We start from the raw sequence: 26,265 nt of genomic DNA on the forward strand, positions 1-26,265 counted from the left end.
GGAAATCTTCATGACCTCTGGATGCACCAATCATGACCCCCTTCTCCTCAAGTCGTCTTCCTTTCTGGGTTTCACCCTCTGTGAGACAATCCTCAGAGCCAACATATTCTCCTCCCCTCCCACTGCACTTATTTTGGCAGCAGCCATCTCCAGTTGTCCTGATGGATATCTGGCCACTGGACCCAGATGGCTCGGGAGGAGAAAGTGAGGCTAGTGACCTTGCACAGCCCTCCCTCACTGAAATCCAATTCACTTGCAAGTCACGGCATCATCTTCCTGATGTCATGGTCCTCTTCCAGAATGAAGGACAAACAAGGACAATTTATTCTGGATTATTCTCTGGGCCACAGCTAAGCAGCCCTCATCCACACCCAGGGCCTGACCATCCTCACCCATCACCTCTCCTCTCAACTGAATTTTCCTCAGGATGCATTTGGCCCAGTTACAGTTCTCATCCTTGATGCCTTCTTACCCTGCCCTTTCTCCCCACTCAGTACTACCCCTTTTGTCAGATGCCCAATATCTTTCTCTTGTCTTCAGCATCTCTTAGGACTAGGAAGGCTTATACATGAATCATTTACATTTATACTTAGATTTCCTGATTGATTTATAATTCATTATGAAGCACTCAGTCAGATGGGTTAATCAGCACTTACATTTTAAGGCTTTTATCTTTAATTGTGGAATCAGAGTCTTTGCCCCTTGAATTTCCGGACAATCAGTTCAGAGAATTTGGAAGGGAGGGGGACAGGAGAATCTCTGAAATCACACTATTCTCTGTAGGAATTAGTGGTACTTTCTTGGCTCTGGAACTCATCATCCCTTAGGACAGATCTCTTAGAGGTCCCCACTCTTCCCATGGGTCCAGTCATCTCCTACTTTGCTTCTACCTCCCTCCTCTCTAAGTTGCATTTTGGGTTTCCTCTATCATGCTCAGACATCTATTCAGCCTGGAAGCTAGCTCCAAGCCTTGGAATTCACCCGCTGGGAGTACCCTCTACCCTTGAGGCCTCAGCCTCTGCATAGCTCCTCCTAGAACCTAAATTTCAGGAGGATGCCCTCCAGACATCCTCTACAATGCCTCCAGTGAGGCTGATGACTTTGCAAAACTCTGCCTCACTTAAATTCAATTCACTTGCAAGTTAAGACATCACCCTCCTGATTTCATTGGTCCTCTTCAAGAATGAAGGATGAACAACAACCACCTTGTTTGCCTCAGTTTCCTCATCTGTAAAATGAATACCTTTGAGTGTCTCCCCACCCCCATGTCAGAATGGGAGCTCTTGGAGAATAGGGGCTCTCTTTAAAATTTATAAAGTTTTTAGCCTAGTTCCTGGTAAGTACATAGTAAGTGCTATTTAAATGCTAATAATAATATTTATTATTATTATTATTGTATTTGGATTCCCAGCACTTAGCATAGGGCCTAATGAATAGTAACTGCTCAATAAACCCTTGCTGACTGACTCGTTGTCTTTACCTTTTTGATCCTATGGTACTAACAATAATCCCACCATGAATATTTTATTGTTAATTTTTTTAAAATTTTGTGTTCCAAATTCTCTCCCTCCCTCCAATGCCTCCCCCCGCCCATTGAGAAGGCAAGCAATATGATACCCATTATACATGTAAAGTCTTGCTAGACATATTCCCATATTAGCCACATCTAGAATGTATATTTTATACTTTCTGGTGCACTTAGCACTTTCCTCCAGTAACCTCACCCCTTCCCTTATTTAATAACCTAGTTAAATAGTCCCTCTAATTTGTTCTAAGTTTTTGATTGATGACCAAGTTGTAAGAACAATGAGCCCACATAAATCGAAGTTAGGGTTGAAATGTATAAAACATACAATACAATTAATCTGACAGATACTTAAAGATTTATTGTGGATCAAGACAAAGGAGGATAGTTGAGAGCAGCGGTGGGGAACCTGCAGCCTCTAGGCCACATATAGCCTTCTAGGTCCTTGGGTGCAGCATTTTGACTGAGTCCAAGTTTTACAGAACAAATCCTTTGACTAAGGGGATTTGTTCTGTGAAGTTTGGATTCAGTCAAAGGGCCACACATAGCCTCAAGGCCACAGGTTTCCTGCCCCTGAAGAGTATCAAATTTTCACTGAAAGGATGAAGAACAGCTGTGTAGGAGGAGTAAAGGAGAGAAAGAGAGCGAGAAATGAGAGTCAGTTGTTAAAGAGGCAAATTCCAGAGTTCAGGACCTTGATGGCCGTCAGTAATGGTGAAACACTCCAGTGGATGGTCGAATTAGCAACTGAACATACAATGATAATGGAAGAGTTCAAGGAATTGTGAGGACAGGGGTCCATTATGTAGGTGGCACCATAGTGCATAGAGCACTGGGCTTGGAGCCAGGAAGACTCCTCTTTCTGAGTTCAAATCCAGCCCCAAACACTTACTAGCTGTGTGACCCTGGGCATGTCACTTCACCCTGTTTGCCTCAGTTATGTCATCTGTAAAATGAGCTAGAGAAGGAAATGGCAAACCACTCCAGTATCTCTGCCAAGAAAACCCCAAATGGGGTCACAAAAAGTTGGATGTGACTGAAAACAACCAAACAACTATAAAATCCTCTCTTGACCTTGCCGTCCCTACAAGCTACCAGCCTATATTTCTCCTGCCTTTCCTTTCCAAATTCATAGAAAAAGCTGTCTATAACCATTGCCTCAAGTCTCCCATAGACTCGTTATCTTCCTCCCTCCACTTTACATTCCACCTCTTTTCCTCACTGGCACCACCCACCTTCCTAGTCACCGATATTCACTTGGAATCCTCTCTATCTCTTTAGGCTTCCTCAGCCTCCTGGTCAATCGGTAGCCAAATATTACTGATTCTACCTTCACAGGATCTCCCAGATCCACTCCCATCTTTCCTCTCATAACTACCCTACCTGTGCCCTTCATCATCTCTCACCGTCCTATGGCTGGAGGCATCTAATTAGTCTACCACTCTCCATCCTTCCTCCTCTTGGAGCCCTCCTCCACACAGCTGCAAAATTATTCCTAAAGCACAGATCTTTGCCTGCCTGCCACTCCTCTGTTCACAAAGCTGCTCTCAATCCTTCCTACGATAAAATCCAAACACAAGTATGCATGTAAAACCCTTCACAATATGATTCCTGTGTATCTTTCTAAATTGTTTTCACATTGCTTCTTTTCGTGACTCTCTGACCTACACTTTTGTTGTCCAGTTATTTCAGTCATGTCTGGCTCTTCATGACACCTTTTGGGGGCTTCATTGACAAATATACTGGAATGGTTTACCATTTCCTTCTCCAGTTCATTTTACAGATGAGGAAACCGAGGCAAACAGAGTTAAGTGACTTGCCCAGGGTCACACAGCTAGTAAGTGTTTGGGGCTGGATTTGAACTCAGGAAGAGGAGTCTTCCTGACTCTAGGGCTGGTGCTCTATGCACTATGGCGCCCTTGGTGCCATATGGTGCACTATAGCAGTCCCCTTGACCCACGCTGGCCTAATTCTTGTTCCCCATACTTGAAATTCCATCTACCATCTCCACACCTCCACAGACTGTTCTCTACACCTGGAACCCTTCCTACTCACTTCTGCTTTCAGACTCCCTTGTTCCTTCAAGATTCAGTTCAAAAGTTCCATCTTCTACAGGGGGCCTTGCTGTTCCTCCCTCAACCTCCTCCTCTTCAGTTGCTTGTGCCTGTCCCCCTCCCCTAAAACTTACTTTGTTCATATTTTGTATTGATTTATCTACATATTTATTGTTTTCCCCAAAAGAGTATAAATTCCTAGAGGGCAGGAATGATTTCTTTTCTTTTTAAAAATTTTGTATGCTACAGCAAATGCTTAATAAACATTTGATTGAATTCAATTTCCTCCTTCGTAAAATGGGGGGCTTGGGTTAGATACCCTCTAAGGTATCTTAACTGTATCTAACTTCTAACTGTAGAGTGATGATCCTATGATTCCCAAACAAAAATCTGCCTCTTTTCCATTTCCAACCGTTGCTCCTGGTTCTGTGTCCTGGGACCAAGAAGAACAAGATATCACTTTCTCATGTGACAGCCCCCCCCAACATATGCAGCTAGCATGGTGCTCCCAAATGGCCTCTTCTCCAGACTAACAACCTCCAGTTGCTTCAACCAATCTTCATACACCATGATGTGAAGGCCCTTCACCATAATCACTGCCCTCCTCTGGGCACTCCATTCTGCCATAATTCTTCTTAAAATGCAAGCAGAACTGTACAGAATACTTACAAATGTGGCCTATTTAGGGAACAGGTGAGTGTAAGATGTAAGCATGTGGGCACAGAGAGAATTTAGGAAGGAAACTTTGAAGGCTCACATGTACATACATAAACATGCCCATCTCCTTTGAAATTCTGCCCAGGAAGCAGCCTGTTCCCGTCCCTTCTGGAGGCCAACACACTTGTCATATTGTGCTCCTTCCTCACCCTACCTGGGGGATGCTAAGGAGGGGGTATAGATAGGGACAATCCAGGTACCATGAACTGGCCCCATCGGGACACTGGAGAATGTGCTTAGGGATATCTGAGGCTGAGATGTGAGCAACAAACAGAAAGTACTAAGGGTTGAGTTTGTTTGTTTGTTTTAATTTAGTTTAACAGCAACTGCTTCTATATAGTTATCCCTTCTACATGGTGGAGGGTTAGGGCCATGTCATCCCCACACTCTGGAAAACCTACATAAAATTTTTTGGCTCTCCCTTTGTACCAGAGAAGAAGTTTGAATTATTATGGTATCACAGGAAAAATGTATTGAATATTATACAATACTATACATATATTTTATGCATTTCTGAGTTTCTAAACTTTTTCTGCGTCATCTGTTGGCCTTTGTGTGTCATCTGTGGCTTCCACAAAACTCCCCACAAATTCCCCTTTAATTTCTTATGCCTACCCACAATATATCAAAAACATGATAGGGAAAATTGCAGTGCAGAAGGGATAACTGTATGTGTAAATGAAGTTTCTGATGAAGTGAATCACTGAAATACCTTTTAACCAGATCTGAGATTTTACTAGCTTAGGGAATGCCTTCAGAGAAAACTCCCAGTACCAACATAGATCAGCAACTTACAATAGTAGAGAGCTGACTGTGGCACTGAGAACTTATGCTCCTTGTCCAAGGTCACATGACCAGTATGTGTCAGGGGCAGGACTCGAATTCAGATCTTCCTGCCTCTGAGGCCGATCCTCTTTTCCCTATGCCACGATGCCGCTCACTATTGAAACACATGCTCTGTTAATGCAGATTTTATTTTATCATTTGGGCCAATCATCTTGGCCACCTCTTTGCTTCTCGATCTTGGCTCCCCGGCATTGGCTCCCCAGACCAAGGGGACAATGAACACCAATGAGTAGAAAATAGGCTCTGTGCTCTGGAAGGATGGAGCCAACAACTTGGCAGCCCCCTTCTAAAAGGTAGCTGATTCTTGATCTAAATTCTACAAGATAGAATGAGATATTAGAGCAGGAGCTAAGCATATGCTTACCCAGAGAGTACACAGATCCCACCCTTAAAGGATGATGCTTTTCCTTCTCTCTCTTCATTTTATCTTGTCACTAGTCCAGGGTGAGTTTCAAAACTTTTTATTCTATGAGCTTCCTGCATTTCAGCAGGGAGACAGAGAGTTTTTTTTCACTAGGCAAAATACAGTATCAAGGCTCTAAGGTTTTGCTGCTGACAGTTAGGCATACTAAAGCCAAAAATGAGGTCTAGGTGAAAAAGAACAATGACTTGGATGTCTTAACTTGTATTTTGACTTTTATTCATTTGCATGCTAAACCAAAGAAGTCTTGGGGAATATATAGCTCTAAAATGGATAGTTATTTGTAACAAGGCTTTGTTCTCTGCTCAGCAGAGACTACGTCTCCAGCAGTCACCAGAGTAGCCTTCAGCTGAGACCACGTTCCCAGCAGTCACCACAAGATCAGAGAAGCAGCACACCCAGGAGAGAGGCAGAGATACCCTATTCACTGGGGAGTAAGATTGCTGATAGTGGAATGATGATTTCACCAGAATATATCACTGGTTTCCCACATACCAAGTGTCAAAGGGGTGAAAAGTCCTTCCACATAATTTGCCCTGGCCACTTGTGTTCCTAGGCCTGCTCTCCCTCATGAATGATCCCAATACATGCTTACTCTCTACACAGACGATATGTGTATTTGGAGGACAGAGTGCATTAACTTTACTGAGGGGGTGGGTGTCTTATTGCAAATTTTCTTTTTATGCTATTTCATGAAATGCCTTTGTTTTGTGCTGACTGCGTCTTCTTGTTGACTAGAGGAAAAGTAAAAACAATGATGGGGGCTTGTGACCTATGGCATTGAGTAAATGTGGACCTAGAGAGTCCCTTGATCTTTTTCTGGGTAGATCTCCTGGGTGCCCCATGGGTGGGTGGGGGCTCTAGGTACTACACTCCCAAACACCTCTTTACCAAAAGAGAGACCAAAAAGCTGGCTGTGTGTTTTGAGACACTGCTGTTAAACAGCTCTATACAGCCCTAGCTTCTCTCTTCACACTTTATCAGATCTCAAAGACTGGGAGAGAGAGAGAAGAAGAACAGGGAAAGGGTCCGCCATGTTGGCAAAGTTCCTAGTTTGCCACCCACCATCGCCACCCAGCTGTTCAGATCTCTAAGCTCTAGCAGTTAAAACCTACAGTTTATCCTTCACCATCAAAACACAAAGCTCCCAAATGCAACACCACTACCACCGGACAGATCTTACAGAGCCCTGCATTTCTGGTCTTTAAAACCCACTCAAAAACTCCCAGAGGGCTCTTGCAGTAACCATAGAAACGTTTAGCAAAAGAGAGAGAGACAGAGAGAGAGAGAGAGAGAGAGAGAGAGAGAGAGAGAGAGAGAGAGAAAGAGAGACAGAAAGAAGGTAAGTATTTTTTATGGAAAAGCACTCTTGGCCCCCAAAGAATGTCAGGGAGGGGAGGGTGTGAATTAAGTCCTACAGGGAGGCAAATGTAATCACAAGACTTGGTGGTTCGGCCAGAACTCATGCCATCCCTATTTAATTGAGAACCACTTTCAAATGGAAGCTATTTATACAGGGGGAGGGGAGAGGGAGGAGAGTTTGCCTACCTAGGACTGAGGGATTCCCTAACCTCTCAGGCTATATGTACCCTCACATAGAATGACCTCTGGGCATCCCCCAGGAGGTACCAGAGGATATTTACCTCTTCTATAAAACAGAGATAACAGCACCTATCTCCTGGGGTTGTTGTGAGCATCAGCTGAGATATGTAAAGCACTTTGCAAACCCTAATGCACTATCTAAATGTAAGCTATTATTATTATTATTATTAATCCGGGGTATTGAGATCTAGTGTCTATGGTGAGACTAGGGGACATAGAGTTTTTGTGGGAACATCTAGTTCAGGATGGCTTCAAGCCCAGGGAGCAGTACGATTTCAGGACTCACAGGAATTTTAGGCTACTTTTGGAGATCCCTGGGAAGAAACTTAGGGAGTTAAGGCATGAAATAGCTTCACTCCTCTGGGATTAACCTGAACCTGAACCAAGCATAGGCCAGGAATATGACTGATAGCCTACAATCTCCCTGGAAATGAACCTAGGAGCCTGCCTGAGTTCAGCAGAAGAAACCTATAGGGGTCCCAGTGTATAGCTCTTGGACCATCTGCCAGAAGATTAGGGACTCAACCTCCCAATCATGACATTATTAATCCTTATGTGATTTTACCATGGAGTTTATTCTATAGATAATACTCTCTCATCATACCACCACTTTCTCTAGAAATAGCAATAGCCACCCCAGACACTTACCTTTTCAAAGTCTCTGAGGGCTTGTGTTTGTCCCAAAGGGGCCTTCTCAAATGCTCTTAAGGAATGTGTCTGCCCAAAGGAACCCTTCTCAAAACTTCTCCAGGGGTGTGATTGCATAGGGGGACCCCGTTCTTTAGTTTCACTGAGAAAAGCTGCCAAGAAAACAGGGCAAAAGAAGCATGGTCAATGGCAGTCTGTGGTCTGTGCCTATGTTAATTTTTTTTTGCTCCTTTTTTTCCCCTTTGGTATCTGCAGAACTCCAGTTCACTGAAGCATGTGTCTATTTGGAACAAAGCACATGGGATGGCTTAAGACATCATGCAAATAGCTCTTCTTCCAGTCTACAGAGGCTCTTTAATGCTGCTATCTGAAAGCATCATCATGATTCCTTAGAGGGATCATAGACCTAGACCAAGCATCAAGTTTAGGCCTCTCTTTTTACAAATGATGAAATTGGGGCCCAAGGAGGGTAAATGACTTATCTGAGATCACACAGTTAAGTGTCAGAGAGAGGGTTTAAACTCTGATCCTCTAATTCCAAAGCAAGTTTTCTTTGTTTTGTTTTTTAATTTTTATTATTTTATTTAGTCATTTATTGCAATTAACAAGCATTTATTTTCCCTCCCTCCCTCAGGGAAAAAAAGGAAAGAAGTCAAGCAAATGAATTCCCATATGGCCATGTCTAAGAATGTGTGACTCATTCTACAAATTTAGATTGTCAATAAGTGGGTAGCATTCTTTCTCATCAGTCCTGTGGAATCATGGTTGATCAGAGTTTCTAAGGATTTCAAAATAATTTGTTTTTACAATGTCATTGTTTACATACCAAAACTTGTTCAGTCCTTCCCCAATTGATGGGTACTCCCTTAGTGACCCTTAGTCCTTTGCCACTACCAAAAAAGACTGAGCTATAAACATTTTTGTAAATATAGGATCTTTTTCCTCTTTCTTTGATCTCTTTGTGGTATAGAGCTAGTAGTGGTATTACTGGGTCAAAGGATAGCCAGTGATCTTTGAACCATGGCACAAAAGGATACGGCCCTTTTGAACCAGTATCCTCAGGTCATTTTGTCTTGGCCAAAGAACGGTGGCTAATTTGGGGTTAGGTTCCTACTAGGGAGGTTATTACTGTCGTTGTTTGTCCTTTGTTTTCAGAGGACCATGGATTTCAGTGAAGGAGGGCTGTGCAAAGTCACCAGCCTCACTTTCTCCTCCGGAGCCATCTGAGTCCGGTGGCCAGATATCAATCAGAACAACTGGAGATAGCCCCAAATGTACAGGGGCAAGCCAAACTATAAACAGATACATTAACAATAGGGCTCAATTCAACAAAAAATTCAATTAAAAGGAGACTTATTAAGCATCTACCGTGCTTCGCAAATAATTAAGCAAAGCGCTATGCTAGGTGCTTGGGATATGTAACAAACAAGGGAGATAATGAAGAATAAATGTACATGTCAAAGGGCCCAACTAGCAACAATAGATCAAAATTGCAGAAAGGGAACTTCAGGTTTGAGACAAGGAAAAACTTATTAACAGTCAGAGTCATCCCAAACTGGAATAGACTATTTCCAGAAGTAGTGAGATCCCCTTCATTTCAAAGTCTTCAAACAAAGCCTGAATGAGCCCTTGTTAGATGCACTATAAAGGAAATTCAATTTAAGTATGGATTGGGCTAGAGGTCTCTTGTAACTCTGACATTCTGCAGTTCCATAATTCTGTGGAAAAACATGATACAAGGAACAGTGGGATACGTAGAAAGAGAAGGCCTAGATACGAGCACTAGGATTATATAACAAAAACAGTAACCACAACCGCTAGCATTTATGTAGCACTTTGAGGTTCACAAAACTCACTGGATCCTTACATCAGCCCTATGAGGCAGGCTCTATTAATATTCTCATTTTACGGATAAAGAAACTGAGGCTGAGAGCAGGTAAGAGACTCACCCTGCCAGGATCACACCACTAGCAAGCGGCTAAAGCCCAATTTGAACATAGGGCTTCCTGACTCCAATCTCAGTGTTCTACCCACTAAACCACCCAGCTGCCTCCTTAGGAGAAATTTGAGAAGAGAGAGATCACTTTCCCATGAGAGAGAGAAGAAGGATTCCATGGCAGTGGACAGAAGAATTGGAACCCAAGGTGGGACACAAAGGGATGAGACTTCATCAAACAGAAGTTAGAAGTGGCAGGGGTGAAGGGTCCATCCCAAGAAATGGGGACAGCATGAGCAAATCTTGAAGATGGAAGATGATATGACGGGAACTGGATAGAGAGTTTGGTTTGACCCTAGAGTGGGGGTGGGGAACCTGCAGCCTCAAGGCCACATGTGATCTTTTGACTGAGTTCAAGTTTTACAGAACAAATCCTTTTATTAAGGGGATTTGTTCTGTGAATTTTGGATTCAAAGGGCCACACTCGAGGATCTAGAGGGCCACATGGGGCCTTGAGGGAGCACTGCAGGTTCCCCACCCCTGCCTTAGAATATACCAAAAAGAATAGTATGAGATAAGGCTATGAATGTGGGTTGGAGCCAGATTATGGAGGAAAGTGAATGCTAGGATCTGGAAGTTCCTACTTTATGCAGAAGGCATGGTATGGGGGAGAGACAGACAGACAGACAGACAGACACACACACACACACGTTTTTAAGTTGATGGCTGTCCAACTTTTCTCATTCCAGCTGAATCCCAACCTGAGAGAGCTGGAAGCAACTTTAAAGATAATTTTGTTCAACCCTGTTACTTTACAAATGAGGAAAGTAAATGACTCACCTGAAGTTACTCAGCCAGAATCACTGCCATAAAGAACGTGCTTGGGCATGGGAAGCTATTTTAAGAAGCACCCAGAAGGGGGTGCCGAAGTGCCTGAAGCCTGTTCACATCATCAATGCAACACCTGCTGCTGGATTGACATTGGCAGGAGGGAACTGGGCAAGGAGGTTGGCTCAGATGAGAATAGAGAAGGGAGTAGAATTGAGGAATGGGGGAAAGGAGAGGGGGCAGATGGGAAGGAAGGATTCCTTTTTTAGAATTTGATCAGGGTGGGTTAAAAATCCATTTATACTATGGTGCTCCCCCTTAGAATGAGAAGTGGGGCATAAGGAATGTCTAGGACTCACTGGCATATACTGAGTCGCTCCCCAGCACCAAAGTGGCAGGGTCCCACTTTTCAGAGCCACACACTGGGTGAGTGATAGAGAGGTGGGCACACATACATAGAACACCTCATGGGCTTGTACTGCTCAGAGCTGCGCCAAAACTAACTCTACCCAGAGAAGCCTGGACCCCCAGGGGCATGCAGAAAGCCAGAAGCTAAAGGGATGGTGACCACAAGAGAAGAGGTCTACTCTGCTCCCTGGGGTTCAACAGAAACAGGGCACTCACTGAGAGAAAAAGAGACAGGGAAAGGGGGCAAGGACCTAATGTAACACCCTCTGGCTTTAAGAAATGAGAAAGATAAACAGAATTTTTAAAGCCAAATGAATCAATAACCTTAAAAGCAGGATGTCTTTTCTTCCCCAGTGCTTTAGCCAATACCCCCACACTTGTGATTCAGTCATGTCCAACTTGTCATGACCCCATTTGGGGTTTTCTTGGCAAAGATACTAGAAGGACTAGCCATTTCCTTCTCTAGCTCATTTTCCAGATGAGGAAACTGAGGCAAACGGGGTTAAGTGACTTGCCCAAGGTCACAGAGATACAAAGGGTCTGAGGCCAGATTTGAACTCAGGAAGATGAGTCTTCCCGACTCCAGACCTGGTACTCTACCCACCGTACCACTTAGCTGCCCCAGACATAGTAGGCCTAAATTATCTGTTAAATCGAATCTCCTTTTTTTTGTAGGCATGAATCAAGAGCCTTTGCTATGAACACAAATTCTCAAAGAAGCAAATACAGCTCAAAAATCAACCGCTAATAAATTGCAAGTCTGCCTCACCATAATTCAATCAAAATCAGATGAATACCAAAGACACCAAGGAAAGCCTGATGGGACAAATAATACTTTGCATTCTCATCAATTCTCTATTTTTCCTCCCAAATGAGGAAGAGACATCCATTCATTCAACAAATGATAGAAAGCCTACTATAGTGGAGAATACAATGGATTTGAAGTCAAATGACTTAGGTCTGAGGCCCAGAACTCTCATTTATAGCTGCAGGACTCTGCAGGATTCTGCGCCTCAGTGGCTTCATATGTAAAATGAGAATATTATTTGTACTACCTACCTAACAGAGCTATTATGGAGCTCAAATGAGACAACATCAGTAAGAACATTTTAAAAACATAAAGCATTTTATAAAGTGAGCTATTTCTAAGAGCCACCAGGGTCTGGCAAAGACAGTCATCTATTTGGGGTCGGAAAACCCAGGTTTGCATCCTGCCTTAGCTACTCCCCTCATGCTCTGACTCTAAATGAGTCACTTAACTTATTAGAATATGTTTCCTCTCAAAAAAAAAAACTGAGAATAATACTTGCCCAACCTACCAGGATAGTTGTGAGAAAAGTGTGTTACCAACCTTAAAGCATTATAAAAATGAGATCTGTTAATATTTAACAGACCTTTCCTGAGCACCTAATATGTGTGAAGCCTGGTGCCAGGAGAAGACTATCTATTAGTCAACTGTTTTAAGTAGATAGAGCACTAGAACTGGATAGAGTAGGGAAGACCTGAGTGCAAATGCAGCCTCTGATGCTCACTAGCCGTATGACCCTGGGCAAGTCACTTAACCTTTGTCTGCCTCAATTTTCTCATCTGTCAAATGAGTTGGAGAAGGAAATACCCATCCACTTCAGTATCTTTGTCAAGAAGACCCTAAAAAGGGTCACAAAGAGTCAGATTTGACTGAAACAACTCAGCAACAACAAAAATGAGGATAATTATAGCTCCTACTTTGTTGGGATTTTTATGGATAATATGAGAATATAAGTAATTCGCAAACCTTAAGGTGCTAATATAATTGCTGATGATGATATCAAAAGTATGGACAATGGGGTCATAAGGAAATGAGAGGTAAGTACTTGTGTCCTTCTTACCTGCTACATGACTTGTTTTGGGCACCATTTCTCCATCATCCTCCAAAAAATAATCCCTGTAGGGAGAAATGAATGGTTAGATACTTATCTACAGCCCCCAAGGAACTCTACCATCTTCCTTTTAATAAATGCTTTATTGATGCTTTTTTAAAACATTTTTGGGACTAACATCCTCCCCATTAGAATCCAGCCTTATGACTTAGAACTTTTAATTCTGCCTTATAGTTAAGCAAAACAAATGACACATTTGCTAGGTATGTTTCATTCTCCACTTGTAATCCACTACCTCTCTTACCAAGAAGTTGGAGGCATATGCCATTAGTTTTCTGGAGTCCAAATTCATCATTGCATCGATCTGAGTTTGGCTATCTTTTAGCATTGTTTTCCCTGACATTTTTGAGGTCACTGTGAACATCGCTCTCCTGGTTTTATATCACTTCATACTAGTTCCCCAGCGTTTCCCTGAATCTTCCTATTTTCTATTTCTTAAGCCGCTAACACAGTCCATCACTACATCTTATTCAGCCACTCCTCAAGCAGTGGGGATCTGCTTTGTTTCCAATTTTTTTCTATGAAAAAATTGTTGCTACGACCTATTGGTTTATTATGGGAACTTTCTCTCCGTGGCCCCTTTGGGGTATATATGTCCACTACTGGTAAAGATGGGTCAAAGAGCCTAGTCACCATTATAGGGTACTTTCGAAGCATTTTCCAAAACAGTTGGACAACTCTCACCTTGGTGTGCCGATGTGCCTGTCTTCCTACAACCCTTCAATATTATTCCCATCTGTTATCTTTGCCAATCTCCACAGCACACCAAGACTTCAGAATACTGCTAGTTCCAGTATTAATAAACTTCTCTGGTGTATCCACACACACACACACACACACACACCAGAGACATATATATATATATATATATATATATATATATATGTACATATATACGTAGATATATAACACATTATCCAGTCAGCCTTGGTACCATGCTGAAGCTGGGAAGCCAGGTAAGAGTCTATTCAGTATAAAAAACATCTTTCTTTCTAACAAAGAATACTAGTACAGTGACCAAAGGAGAACAATAGACCTAGAAGCATGCCGCAGCTTATCCAGTTTGAGACTCATCTAGGCCCTCTGCTTCCCTTTCTTCTCCCTTAATGACCTACTAGTTATTTTGCTTAAAAAAAAAAGTTCAGAAGGTGTACTAGGTAAAGGTCAAATTGTTGCTACTTATTGACTAGTTCGACAAAAGGGATTAATTGCAGGGGGAGATAATTTGGGAGTTGGTGAAAAAAGATTGCCTACCTCTCCCCCAAAAAAGAAAAAAGGAAGAAAAAAGGGATAGTCAGTATTATTTTTTCAATGTACAAAACAGAAGAGAAGGAAGCACAGGCAGGGAGGATAGCTTTGAAAGTTACATGTTGAATTTATTATATACTTAAAAGGAAAAACAGGCTATACATAATAGAGATTCATAGTTTCATGTGTAATCCTAGTTTTCTGATCCATTTTATACATGTAAATGTTCATTTTATTTGGTGTTTATAACATTTTTTAAGTTAAGACAAAATAAAATCACACAAACAGACTTGATAGCAAGGAGGCTACAGAACTGTTTTGTATAAATTGTGGGTAACATCAGCTTTTCTCCGCTTCTAGGTTTTACTTCTTGCTCTTTTATACATACCCCCATTCATTCTATGAGTGATGATACACCTCAGAAAAGATAGCTTTAAAAAGTCAGGATATCACCTCACTACGATCAGCTTTTAAGATGCAGTTTCTAGGAATGCATTCTCTCTAAAAGAAGGGGTCATATAAATGCCTACTCCCATGAGCATCGGAAGCATCACAATCACAAGAAAGAGAGCCATTTACAGGGCTTGGGCTAGTTACTTCAACTCTATAGGACTCAGTTTCCTTCTCTGTGAAATGATGGAATAAGATAGCAGGCACATGGATACTTCTAGCTCTAAAACTTTACAACTCCATATTCTAATAGACATTTAACCAAACCAGCCATTAGACCTTTCTCCAAGGAGCTCCGTAGCTTTTGTCCTCTGGATCCAGACATGATCTCACTCACTGCATCTCAGATTATACATTATAGATTGGGTGAATCTGTACAAAGTATGACTGAGTGTGGAACATATGGTCAGTGTGGACAGAAAGCAGCCCTATTGGATGGCTCTCTGCTTCCATCCCTGGCCCTAACTTGCTGCTTAGCCAAGGTCAATCAATAAGTATACTGTAGGGCAAAAAAGTCGATTCAGATGGACGTAAAGTTAACAGAGGTACCAGCGGTTCCTCAGGGGAAGGGGAAGAATCACTTTAGCTCTATTAACATCTCAGGTTTCCTCCTCCCTTGTGCCCAGAGAGTAGAGCTATTTCAGCTGCTCAGCAAGATCGATAAGGAATTTAATACTCCCTAAGGGAAGTAGATTTAAAGTGGGGAAAAATAAGGGGCGTGTGTCTATAAGGAAATAGGATTTGCAAAATTTTCTGCTGATCTAAAATGTGAAAGAAAATTGGAGGAAGAATAGAAACGGGTCCTAGTCAATTTAATTGAGCAGGCATTTAATTAAACACCTACTTATAAATTAAACAAACAAAAAATTCTGAACATAATGACCAATCACAATTCCAGAAGACTTGTAATGAAACACGCTACCCACCTCTGGACAGAAAACTGGTGGACTCGGTACAGATAGAAAATGTTTTTTTTTTTTTAATCTGGAATGAACAATGGGGAGATTTGTTTTGCTTTGATTTTACATGTTTGTAGCATGTGTGTACGTGTTCTTAATGGATGGGGGAGGGGAGAGAGAGGGAAAGGTGGGGGAGAGAGAGAGGGAGAGAGGGAGAGAGGGAGAGAGAGAGAGAGAGAGAGAAACAATGAATGTGGATGGGAACATAAAATTTAATTTTTAAAAAATTAAGTACCTACTATGTGCTAGGAACCGTACAGACACAAATAAAGCAATCTCAGCCCTTAGGGAATTTACATACTATTGGAGCATAAGTGTGAAAATAGGGATATACAAAATAGGGAGAGGGTCTGTACCTGTGATTTAATTAGTACTATAGGAAACACCCAGGTGAGGAAATTCCCTCCACCAGTACAGGTTGGCACTTTTCTTTGAAACTTATAGTATAAGAGAGTTAACTAAACTAGTGAGAGGGCCCAGGGTCACATAGTCAAAATGTGTCAGTAGCAAAACCTGAACCCAGACCTTCTGAGAACTAAGGCTAGTTTTCTACTATATCACAACAGGCTGTATTCTCTATATAAAACACACAAAACAAAGTAATGGGGGTGTGGAAGGAAAATACTAACAACTTAAGGGAATCAAGAAAGGCCTCCTCTAGCTACGGCACAAAAATTACACTTTCAAAGAAGGTATAGATTTTACTAGCTATAGGTGAGGAGAGAGATAATTCCAGGCGGGGTGCGCAACAGGGGAATGTCACATATACGGGACATAGGTAAAGTCAATCAGGCTTAGAGAGCTAAGTCTTCCCTTAGCTCTTCTCCCCAAACTCCACATTACAAACAGAGGCACATACATGAAGGACAGTTCTGTATTTCCAGGGCCATCCTGGAAGTATCCAGGGTCTTGAGGAACCCTGTAGGTTAAAAGGATCATTAAACAATAAATAAGCTACTTTAAGAGGGTGTTAATGCTACTTTTTTCACTCAATTTATCCTTTTTTAAAATAGCATTTTATTTTTTCCAATTACATGTAAAGGCAAATTTTAACATTCAATTTTAAATTTTGAGTTCCAAATTTTTCTTCCTTCCTCCCCTCCCTCCTCCCTAAGATGGTAAACAATTTGATATAGGTTATACATGTGCAATTGTATAAAACATTTCCATACTAGTCACATTGTGAAAGAAGAAATAGATCAAAAGAAAAAAAAACCATGAAAAATAAAGAAAGTAAAAATAGTATGCTTTGATCTGCATTCAGGCTCCAGCAGTTCTTTCTCTGAATGCTTCACTTAGATTTTCTTGCTTCTTTCTTGGCAATATGGCTAATATGGAAATGTTTTGTATGATTTCACACGTATAATTGATATCACAATTGCTTATCTTCTCAAAGGGCTGGAGACAGAGAATTTGGAACTCAATTTTTTTTAAGAATGAATGTTAAAATAAATAAAGTCCATTAAAAAAAAAAGAGAGAGAGAGGGTGCTGCATCTCCCTAATCCCCTGGGTTTGAAACTCCTGGAGAAGTGCTCCACTTTTTCCTCTCCTTCACCTCCACATACTCATCACATGCTAAAGTCTTGTCAATTCTACCTCAACAGCCTACCTTGAATCTGTCCCATCCTCTCCCTTCACACAGTGAGGTAACCGCCTTGCCTCAGGATCTTATCTTACCTAACCTGGATAACTGCAACAGCCTTTGCTCAATCTCCCTGTTTTCAAGCTCTCTTCTCTTCTCTCAATTATCTATTCAACACGAGTCTGACTGTATCACTCCCTACTGCCTCTAGGATCAGCCTGAGTTTGGTTTTTACTTTCATTTATTTTATTTTTAATTTATGGAATAAAATAAGCATTTTCATAACATAATATAAGAAAGATGGTTGTACATGAAACTGCGAATTTACTATGTACAACTTGCTATTTCTTTTAAATATATAATAAAGTTATCATGTAAATTTCTTTTTTTCCTTCCCACCATCCTGCCCTAGAGATGGCTACCATTAGACACAAATACGTATATGTATGTGTATGTGTCTATCTACATACAAACGTGTGTGTGTGTGTGTGTGTGTGTGTGTGTGTGTGTGTGTGTGTAAAATTACTCCACCATCTTTCCAGAATGCACCCTCAGCTCAGGTTTTAAAGCCTTTCACAATCCCACTCCAGCCAATACCTTCCATAGGCATAGTTCTTACTACTTTTAAACTGACCCACTTTCTGTGGGTCATTTTAGAGCTGCATATCCTATCTGTAGGCCCTTAGCCTGTCCCCTACACCTAGAATCCCCTCCTCACCTCTTGCTTCTTAGAAGCCTTAACTTCTTTCAAGATTCAGCCCAAGTTCCTCCTACAGAAAGCCCTTCCTGATTCTCCCCAGTGGTTAGGGGTCTCCTCCACCTCTTCCTCCAATGATCCTGGATCTCCTTATCCATGTGCATCATGGACCCCCCAAGACAATGGACAGTCCTTACTTATGGGCAGATACTTTGCCCCAATTTTTGTTTCTGTGTTACTGTTGCCTAACGTAGAGCCCTGTTCATGGTAAACACTTTGTGCCTAAAGAACTGAATGCCTAGCATATTGGAACAAAGTGAGAGTGCTGGCCGTGGCCACCAAAAAGCTCCTGGCAGTAAGTAATGTGTGTCTCTAAGCCATTAAGAGCAACCAAACCTGGGAAGTTGTTGTAAATCTTTGTCCTCTCTTCTCCTATTTGAACATCCCAGCACATGCACACTCCAGTAGTGCCTTGTAAAGCATACCTCATTTTATTGTGCTTCGAGATATTGTGGGTTTGGTGTTGTGTTTGTTTTTATTTTTCAAATTGAAGGTTTGTGGGTCAAGCAGGCCCACCAGCCTCATTTTTCCAACATCATGTGCTCACATTGTATCTCTGCGTCACATTTGGGTAATTCTCACAATATTTCAACCTTTTTCATTATTATTATGTCTCTTCTGGTGATCTGTGATCAGTGATCTTTGGTGCTGCCATTGTAATTGTTTTGGGGCCCCACAAACCCCACCCATGTAAGATGGTGAACTTAATTGATAAATATTGTGTGTTCTGACTGCTCCCTCTGTCTCCCTTTCTCAGGCCTCCCTAATCCCAGAGATATAACAGTATTGAAATTAGGCTAATTAATACCCCTCTACAATGGCCTCTAAGTGTTCAAGTGAAAGGAAGAATTAATTGATATGGCAAACTTCATTGTTGTCTTATTTTAAGAAATTGCCACAGCCATCCCAACCTTCAACAACCACTACCCTGATCAGTCAGCAGCCATCAACACAGAGGCAAGAACCTTCATCAGCAAAAGAATTATGACTCACTGAAGGCTCAGACGATGGTCAGCATTTTTTAGTAATAAAGTATTTTTTACCTAAAGTACATACTTTTTTTTAGGTATAATAATATTTCACACCTAACAGACTGCACTAGGGTAAATCAAGAGTAAACTAGGGTAACCAAGAGTAAATATAACATTTATATGCACTGGAAAACCAAAAAATTCATGCAATTTGCTTTATTGCAATATTTACTTTATTGCAGTGGCCTGGAAACAAACCCACAATATATGCCTGCATAACTATTAATTCATTAGCGCATCTAGATCTTATATGTTATTTGAACATGGCTGGTCTTCCCCCAGCCTCATCCTATATCTCGATTTTCTTTTCCCCTTGAATAAGTGAATTTTCCATTTACCCATAATAAACTCTGTCTCTTTACTTTCTCACCAATTAGTTAATACCAGTAACCTACCTCTAAGGAATTACACTTACTATGCTACTGCCAACCAATTTTCCCTAGTTAATCCTGAAGCATTAAAAACTCTTCACCCCCTCTTCCCAAATAGCTAAGTACCCACATATCTGTGGACCATTGTGTGGGATGTATCTCCTCAGTTTATTTATAAATAGGTTTATATCACTATAATCAATTTCCTTATTAAAATTACATTTTCATATTTCTAGGGTTTTTTTCCTTGATCATCCAGAATCATTAGTTAGGTTTAGAAAGAGATCTGACTGGTCTGAAATAAAAAATTGTATTAGTTTCTTCCAAAGTTACTTAACACCCTGCAATCATCTGATGTTGGCAAACCAAATTCTGGATGCAGGATCATACAGTGAACCAAAACCTTGAATCATAGAACCGAGACCCAAATCCAGGCTTTGCCACTTACTGTCTATGGGAACCTTTGGTAAGCCACTCTGTTTGTCTAGAATTCAGTTTACTCATCTGTAAAGTGAGAGGTTTGGACAAGAGGTCCTCCTTCCGGCTCTAGACCTACCATCCTATTGATGTTTCTACAGATGATTCTTTCCTGGGTTTGTTCCAAATATGGTGACTTGGAGTTGCCTCTTTAGCAAAAGGGACATCCCTTAGACTTCCATTTGCATCAATGAGATTTTATTGACTTTTAATGACTGTTACAGACCACATTAACTCAGAGGGATGGGAGCATAGCAATCTGATGACTTCATAGTCACAAAGCCGGTAATGAATTGACTCTTACTAAAATCTTCATTTGTCCTGATCTGCAGCCTGGAATACCCATCCTTTCCATCTTTGCTTCTTGAAATTGTAACCTCCCTTCAAGCCCAATTGACACACTATCTCTGCCATAAGCTTTTATTTCCTAGTTTCCTGAGCCAAACATAATTCTCCCTCCTCAGTGATAGAATGGCATATGGTGCCCCTCATTTATTTTCCCATTCTCTTTCATATAATAGTTACTTGTGTACGTGTACTATTTTCCCTAACAGAAAATAAACTTCCTGAATGCAGGTGTTGCAAGGTGGAGGGAGTTAGTCCCTGACGAAATGATTTCCCTTATCCTAGGATGTAAGGAGGTATTAAACTAAGTGTAAAGATGAATGTAATCACAGAAAGTAAAGGGGTAGGTTGAAAAGATGAGGAAGTGTTGATGTGTTAATGAGGTGTTCACATTCTCCTACCTTTTTATGAAGTTTGAAGTTCTTCCTGATAGAATAGGAAGTACAGTTTGTCATTAAATGCTAGAAGACTAGTCATGCCCCTGGTCACCTTTAAAAATACAGCTTGCTAAGCCACTCAGTTAGCAGAGATAGGACCCAGCAGTGAATAAAGAACCTAGCCTCTAAAAATGAATCATTCTTCACCTCATGGGGGGAGGAGAGGATTTCTCTCTCCTCTGGACCCTCTTTGGTAATGACTATTTGAAGTTATGCAATTACATCTACTGGCTAATTATTAAAGGTAAGCTCACCAGTGGGAACTCATGAACTATACTTACTAGTTCAGACAAATAGGGTACCCTTGAACCCAAGGGTGGTAGCCATCCTCTGGGGAAGCATCCCAGAGAAGGGTGCTACAGAGGGACCATGTTTTGGTCTTCTTTATATCACCTAGCAGAATGACTTGCATGTACTAGATGCTCAACAAATATTTGTTGACTCAATCTAATACAACCTCCTATTCCCTCCAATTGTTTCTTCTACTACACAGAGGTTTTTAACCTTTTTTGGTACTGTGCATCACTTTGGCAACCTAGTGAAGCCTAATACTCCTGTGGTTTGTTGCCTACATTAATAATTGAAGAAAATGCTACATTTCAGTAAGAGGTTAATGAAAATAAGATGTGATTTTACCATCCAAGTTCACAGACTCCCTAAAATCTATCTAAAGGAGTCTGCGGACCCCAGATTATGAAGCCTTGCTCTACAAGATCCCCTATGCATACGCTGGCATCTGCTCGTAAATATAAGCACTGACAGAGAACTCACCATCTGGAAAGGGAGCTCATTCTATTTTGGGAAAGTTTAATAGTTATTAATAGTTACGTAAGTTTGTGATGGATTCCCTAAGTTCTTCCTTATATATACTAAACAGAAATCTGCCTCCCTTTAACTTGTACAAAATGGTCCAACTTTTGCCCTCTGGAGCTTTGGAGAATAAGTCTAATCCCTCTTCCATATGACAGCCTTCAGGTATTTAAAGGCTGGTATCATGACTTTATTCCTTCTTGGCATGATTCCTTGCAAGATCATTCCTCAGCAATGTTCTTTTTAAAAGCTATGATCATAGCCAAGAAAATTAGGAACAAATTATGTCCAAGCCCCTTTGAGAGAGGTCCGTGAGAACCTGGGGACCTTTATCCCAGTTCTTCTAAAGGTTTTCTAGAACAGTGGTTTCAATCCTCATCACCTCACACCTAGACTATTGCAATAGTCTCCTGGTTTGTTTGCTGGTCACTTGAATCTATCCTGTACTCAACTGCCAAATTGATCTTTGAAAAACACAGGTTTGATCATATCACCATCTGCCTCCCTGGCCCCCCGCCACCCCAACGCCAGTAGCTCTCTATTTCCTCCAGGATGTGATATAGCATACTCTATTTGTCTTTTAAAGTCTTTCACAGGCTGACCCCTTCTGACTTTCTCGGTCTATACTCTACAATCCACCAACAATGAGTGACCTTCTTGACCTTTTTTGCACATGACACCCCATATCCCAAATACGTCTTTTCACCAGCTGTGAATATGCTTCTTCCTCACCTCTGCCTCCCTTCAAGTTTTGATTAAAGTCCTACTTTTGCACCCCCCACCCCTACCCAAATCCTGGTGCCTTCCGTCTGACATTACTTTCAATTTATACTTTCCATATTTCACACATACAATTTTTTGCAATGTTATTTCTGCTATTATAGTGCGAGTTCCTTGAGGCAGGGATGGCATTTCTTTTCCTTATATTTATATTCCATTACATGCTTGGCACATAATAAGCTTGATTTTTTGTTTTGGTTTTTTTGCAAGGCAATTAGGGTTAAGTGACTTGCCCAGGGTCGCACAGATAGTAAGTGTCAAATGTCTGAGGTCACATTTGAACTCAGGTCCCCCTGACTCCAGGGCCCGCACCCTATCCACTGCGCCACCTAGCTGCCCCTTAATAAATGCTTGTTGATTTTTTTGGTCTGCTACAATACGCTGTTGATTCATATTGAGATTTTAGTCTATCAAAAACCCTGTTTTCTCCCCCAAACTTCTGTTTAATAATGCCTCCCCAGTCTTGTCAATGTCCCTTTTACACTGCATCTGAAGACGATTCTTCATATGTCTCATCAGTGCAGAGAACAAGACTATCTGCCTTGATGTTTCTACCACTGTCCTGATACTTCTACTATTGTCAAACAAAGGCTCCCAGGGGTTCCGCTTCTCAACCCACTGAAGGCCTTTGGTGCAGTCACTGAGCACAGACCACTCTGAAAACTCAGGGGGACATGACATCATTGTAGTTCTCAAAGAAAAAACAACCAAAGTGGGTTCTCATTTGCTTTCTGAACCCCTGACTCCCTGATGCTGAATGTGAGTAGAAAGAGCGTAGCCCAGCTGCTCATTTGTCGATTTTATCCTACTCCTCCCACTTCTGAGTGGTTGCAAACTGCTCCTGAGTCCCTTTCCCACTTTTCCTTTTGACCTTTGCCTTTTCTTTCATTTTCCTCCTCTTCTGTCCCCTCCACAACTCAAAGCTACAAATGGCTTTGGGGGTGATGGTAGAAGGGGGGTTGGGAAAAGAGATTACTATAATTTATCGCTACCTTGGCAAACTTATTTGGAATAATTAACAATAATAATAACAAAAATAATAGAGTTAGGTGCAGTGTGTTTCCCAAGGAAAGGCTGCTGGGGGCTGGGCTAAGCATCTTCCATCTGCCCCTAAGCAATCACTTCAAACTGTACCAGCACAAGGCATCCTCCACCTCCTGCTGCCAGCCCAGTCTCCCAGCTGGGATATAGAGAACCCCTAGCACAAAGAAGAACAACCCTCCTTTCAACTTCAGATCTCTCATCTCCATCTGGACCTGTCCTTGAGGGTAGAGGAATAGCGCCCTCCACTCAATGATGAACATTCTCACGCCTGATCATATCCTTCAAATCTCAGCGACTTTCACCTCCTATCAATCATCATCCCAACCCCATTCCATACCCATCCCTTACCACCCATTCTCATCCCCCTCAACCCTCCCACCTCACAGTTTCATCCTAACTCCACCCAGCCCTTCCAATACACCCTCTGGAATGCCTCTTTCAGAGGTAACAAATTTCCTTTCATCTTAAATCTAGTCATCTCTCAATCCTTCCATCTAGCAGCTCTTACTGAAATCTGGTTTTTTCCTGATGACACAGCCTCCCCGGCCACCCTTTCCAGTACCAGATATACCTTCACTCATTCTCCTCGGCTCACTGGTCAAGGTGGCAGGAGTTGGAATACTGCTTGTTCCCCATTGCCATTTCCAGGTTCTCCCCTTCCTCCATCACTTGGGAACTTCTCTTCCTTTGAGTTTCATGCTACTCACATCTATCACCTGATCAAAATCCTGATAGCTATTGTCTACAGATCACTACCCCCCACCCCTGCCCAGGTCATTTACCTTTCTCAATGAGTTTGATACCTGGCTTACCATTTTTCTCTCCTCCCCACCTCCTGCCCTCATGCTAGGGCACTTCAACATACATATTGATTCTCCCTCAACACTGTTGTTCAACCTCTTCACCTCCCATGAGCCACTCCTTCATTTTACCTCAGCCGCACACAAAGATGGTCATACCCTTGATGTTGTCATCACCTACAAATGTACCATATCTACATCCAAGAGTTGTGAAACCCAGAAAAACCTGAGAAGACTTATATGAACTCATGCAAAGTGAAGTGAGCAGAACCGTGAGAACACCGTATACGGTAACAGCAATATTGTAAGGATAATCAACTGTGAAAGACTTAGCTATTCTGAACAAGACAATGATCCAAGATAGTTCCAAAGGACCTATGATTAAAAAAAATGCTATCCAGAGAAAGAACTTCCAGAGAAAGAACTGATGAACTCTGAATACAGATTGAGGCGTACTTTTTTTACTTTATTTTTCTTTTTTTTGTCTGTGTTTTCTTTTACAACCTGACTAATATGGAAATATATTTGTATATGACTTTAAATGTATAATCTATATAAAATTGCTTGCCTTCTCAAGGAGTGGTGAGGGAAGTGAGCGAGAGAGAGAATTTGGAACATTTTTTAAAAGTTCAAAATTCTCTCCATCCACTGTGCCACCTGGCTGCCTCAGTTAGATATTTTGGAATATATATATATATATATATAAAAATTAGATTAAATAGGCCTTTAAAAGTGGGTCAGGGAAACAAATATTGAGCTATTTTTCATTTCCTAAAGCCCTAAATAAAGGGAAAAAAGGATGCTCCTAAATAGCCACTGTATAACTTTGAGAATCCTAAAATTTCTTTCAACATGAGGGATGAGGAGAAAGGTAAGTATTTAGGGAGACAGTCAGACTCCTTTACCTTAATATTTACAAAATGCCTATGCATCTTTGTGCCTGTGCCTATTCAATAAATAATAAACTTAAAGAAGTCTGTCTTCCTAGATGTTTCCCTATTTCTATATAAAGTCCCAAAAGTTCTAAATAAGCTTTAATAGATTAAAACTGCACTAAGACTTTTGGGACACCCTAGACATACATGTGTGCACACATAAAACCTAATCAGTATCTTCTAGGAGCTTATCAGCCAAGAGTCAAGAGTTGTTGGTCTGTGTATCTGCAGAAAGTCTTTTTTGCTATGCTGGAAGAATCTTGTTCCCCTTTTCTCTGCTCATCTCCAAGCCCATGTAAATGTACAAGGGTTGGAAGCAGTGTGAGAAATGTGGCCTACTTTCTTCCTGCATGAAAGTTTGGCCTGGAGAGCTCGTGCATTCTAGGCTTTCACAAGCGGTGCCTGTTCAGAAACAAAGACATTTTGAGCAAAGGTGCCCTCAGGGACCAATTTCTGGGCTTCCATTTCTATTCATAACTTGCCAGTTCAATCTGCTCGCTTGCTCTGGATTTTTCCTAAATTGTGACCTGGTGATGGAGGATTCTATATCATTCTAGACCCTGGGGTACTGGTGGTTTCAAGATGAGTGTTATTATGCCTCTGAGGTGAGTTTTAATCTTAAATCCTGGTCTCAAGCAATTAATCAAAAGATAGGAATTGTCTTTGATTTTGTATTCGTCCCCTCATTGCTTAACACAGTGCCAGGTAAATAGAAAGCGCTTAAAATGTGTTTTCTTTCATTCATTTTTTAAAAATGAGCTATTTATTGCCAGGCACTGTGCCAAGTGATGGAGACAAAAATTAAACAATCCCTGTCCTCCAGTATAAATTCACCTACAATTCACACAGTTTGAAATTTCTTGACAAGGTGGCCCTCTCTGGGACATTTGGTGTCATGTGACCACCTTGACTGGTAGGTAAAGGGAACAGCAAGCACTGGCCCTCTCCTGAGATAAGCCATTCATGTCACTTCCTCAGCCTATACCAAGAGCTTACAGATTCACTTGTTCCCCTCAGCCTTTCCATGATCATCAATTGCATCTCTGCCAAAAGGCAAGAAGGCAGGGTAGGGTAGTATAGTAGAAAACACCCTGGATTTTTAACCAGAGGATCTAGGTTCAAATCCCAGGACATTTCCCCTATGGGCCTCAGTTTCCTGATCTGTAAAATGGGGAGTTGGACTAGATTATCTCTAAAGTCCCAGTCAGATCTAAATTTATGATTGTAGGAGATAAAGGAACAAAGGCACACCTCATTAAAAGGAAAAGACCCATAGGAATTCTTCTGACATTTTCCTTCCTTCATAGCTCTCTTTGCCCTCTGACACAGTTTGC

General features: G+C 41.4%; 1 protein-coding gene across 4 annotated transcripts in view; it reads right to left on the minus strand.

The window, feature by feature from the left end:
• Positions 1 to 26,265, minus strand: part of LOC118856190 (myomegalin-like) — a 273,345-nt gene that overhangs the window by 197,790 nt on the left and 49,290 nt on the right. For all 4 annotated transcript variants that reach the window (XR_005010844.1, XR_005010845.1, XM_036766329.1 and 1 more), the window contains exons 2-3: positions 12,854 to 12,909; positions 7,814 to 7,965 (exon numbers count right to left, since the gene is read on the minus strand). Coding sequence is in view for 2 of the 4 variants with exons in the window: in XM_036766329.1 (XP_036622224.1) it covers positions 7,814 to 7,965; positions 12,854 to 12,909 (208 nt within the window). In the remaining 2 variants the exon portion in view is untranslated. The remainder of the gene's footprint in view (positions 1 to 7,813; positions 7,966 to 12,853; positions 12,910 to 26,265) is intronic.

This window comes from Trichosurus vulpecula, chromosome 7 (assembly GCF_011100635.1).
Source record: "Trichosurus vulpecula isolate mTriVul1 chromosome 7, mTriVul1.pri, whole genome shotgun sequence".
Classification (NCBI taxonomy): domain Eukaryota; kingdom Metazoa; phylum Chordata; class Mammalia; order Diprotodontia; family Phalangeridae; genus Trichosurus; species Trichosurus vulpecula.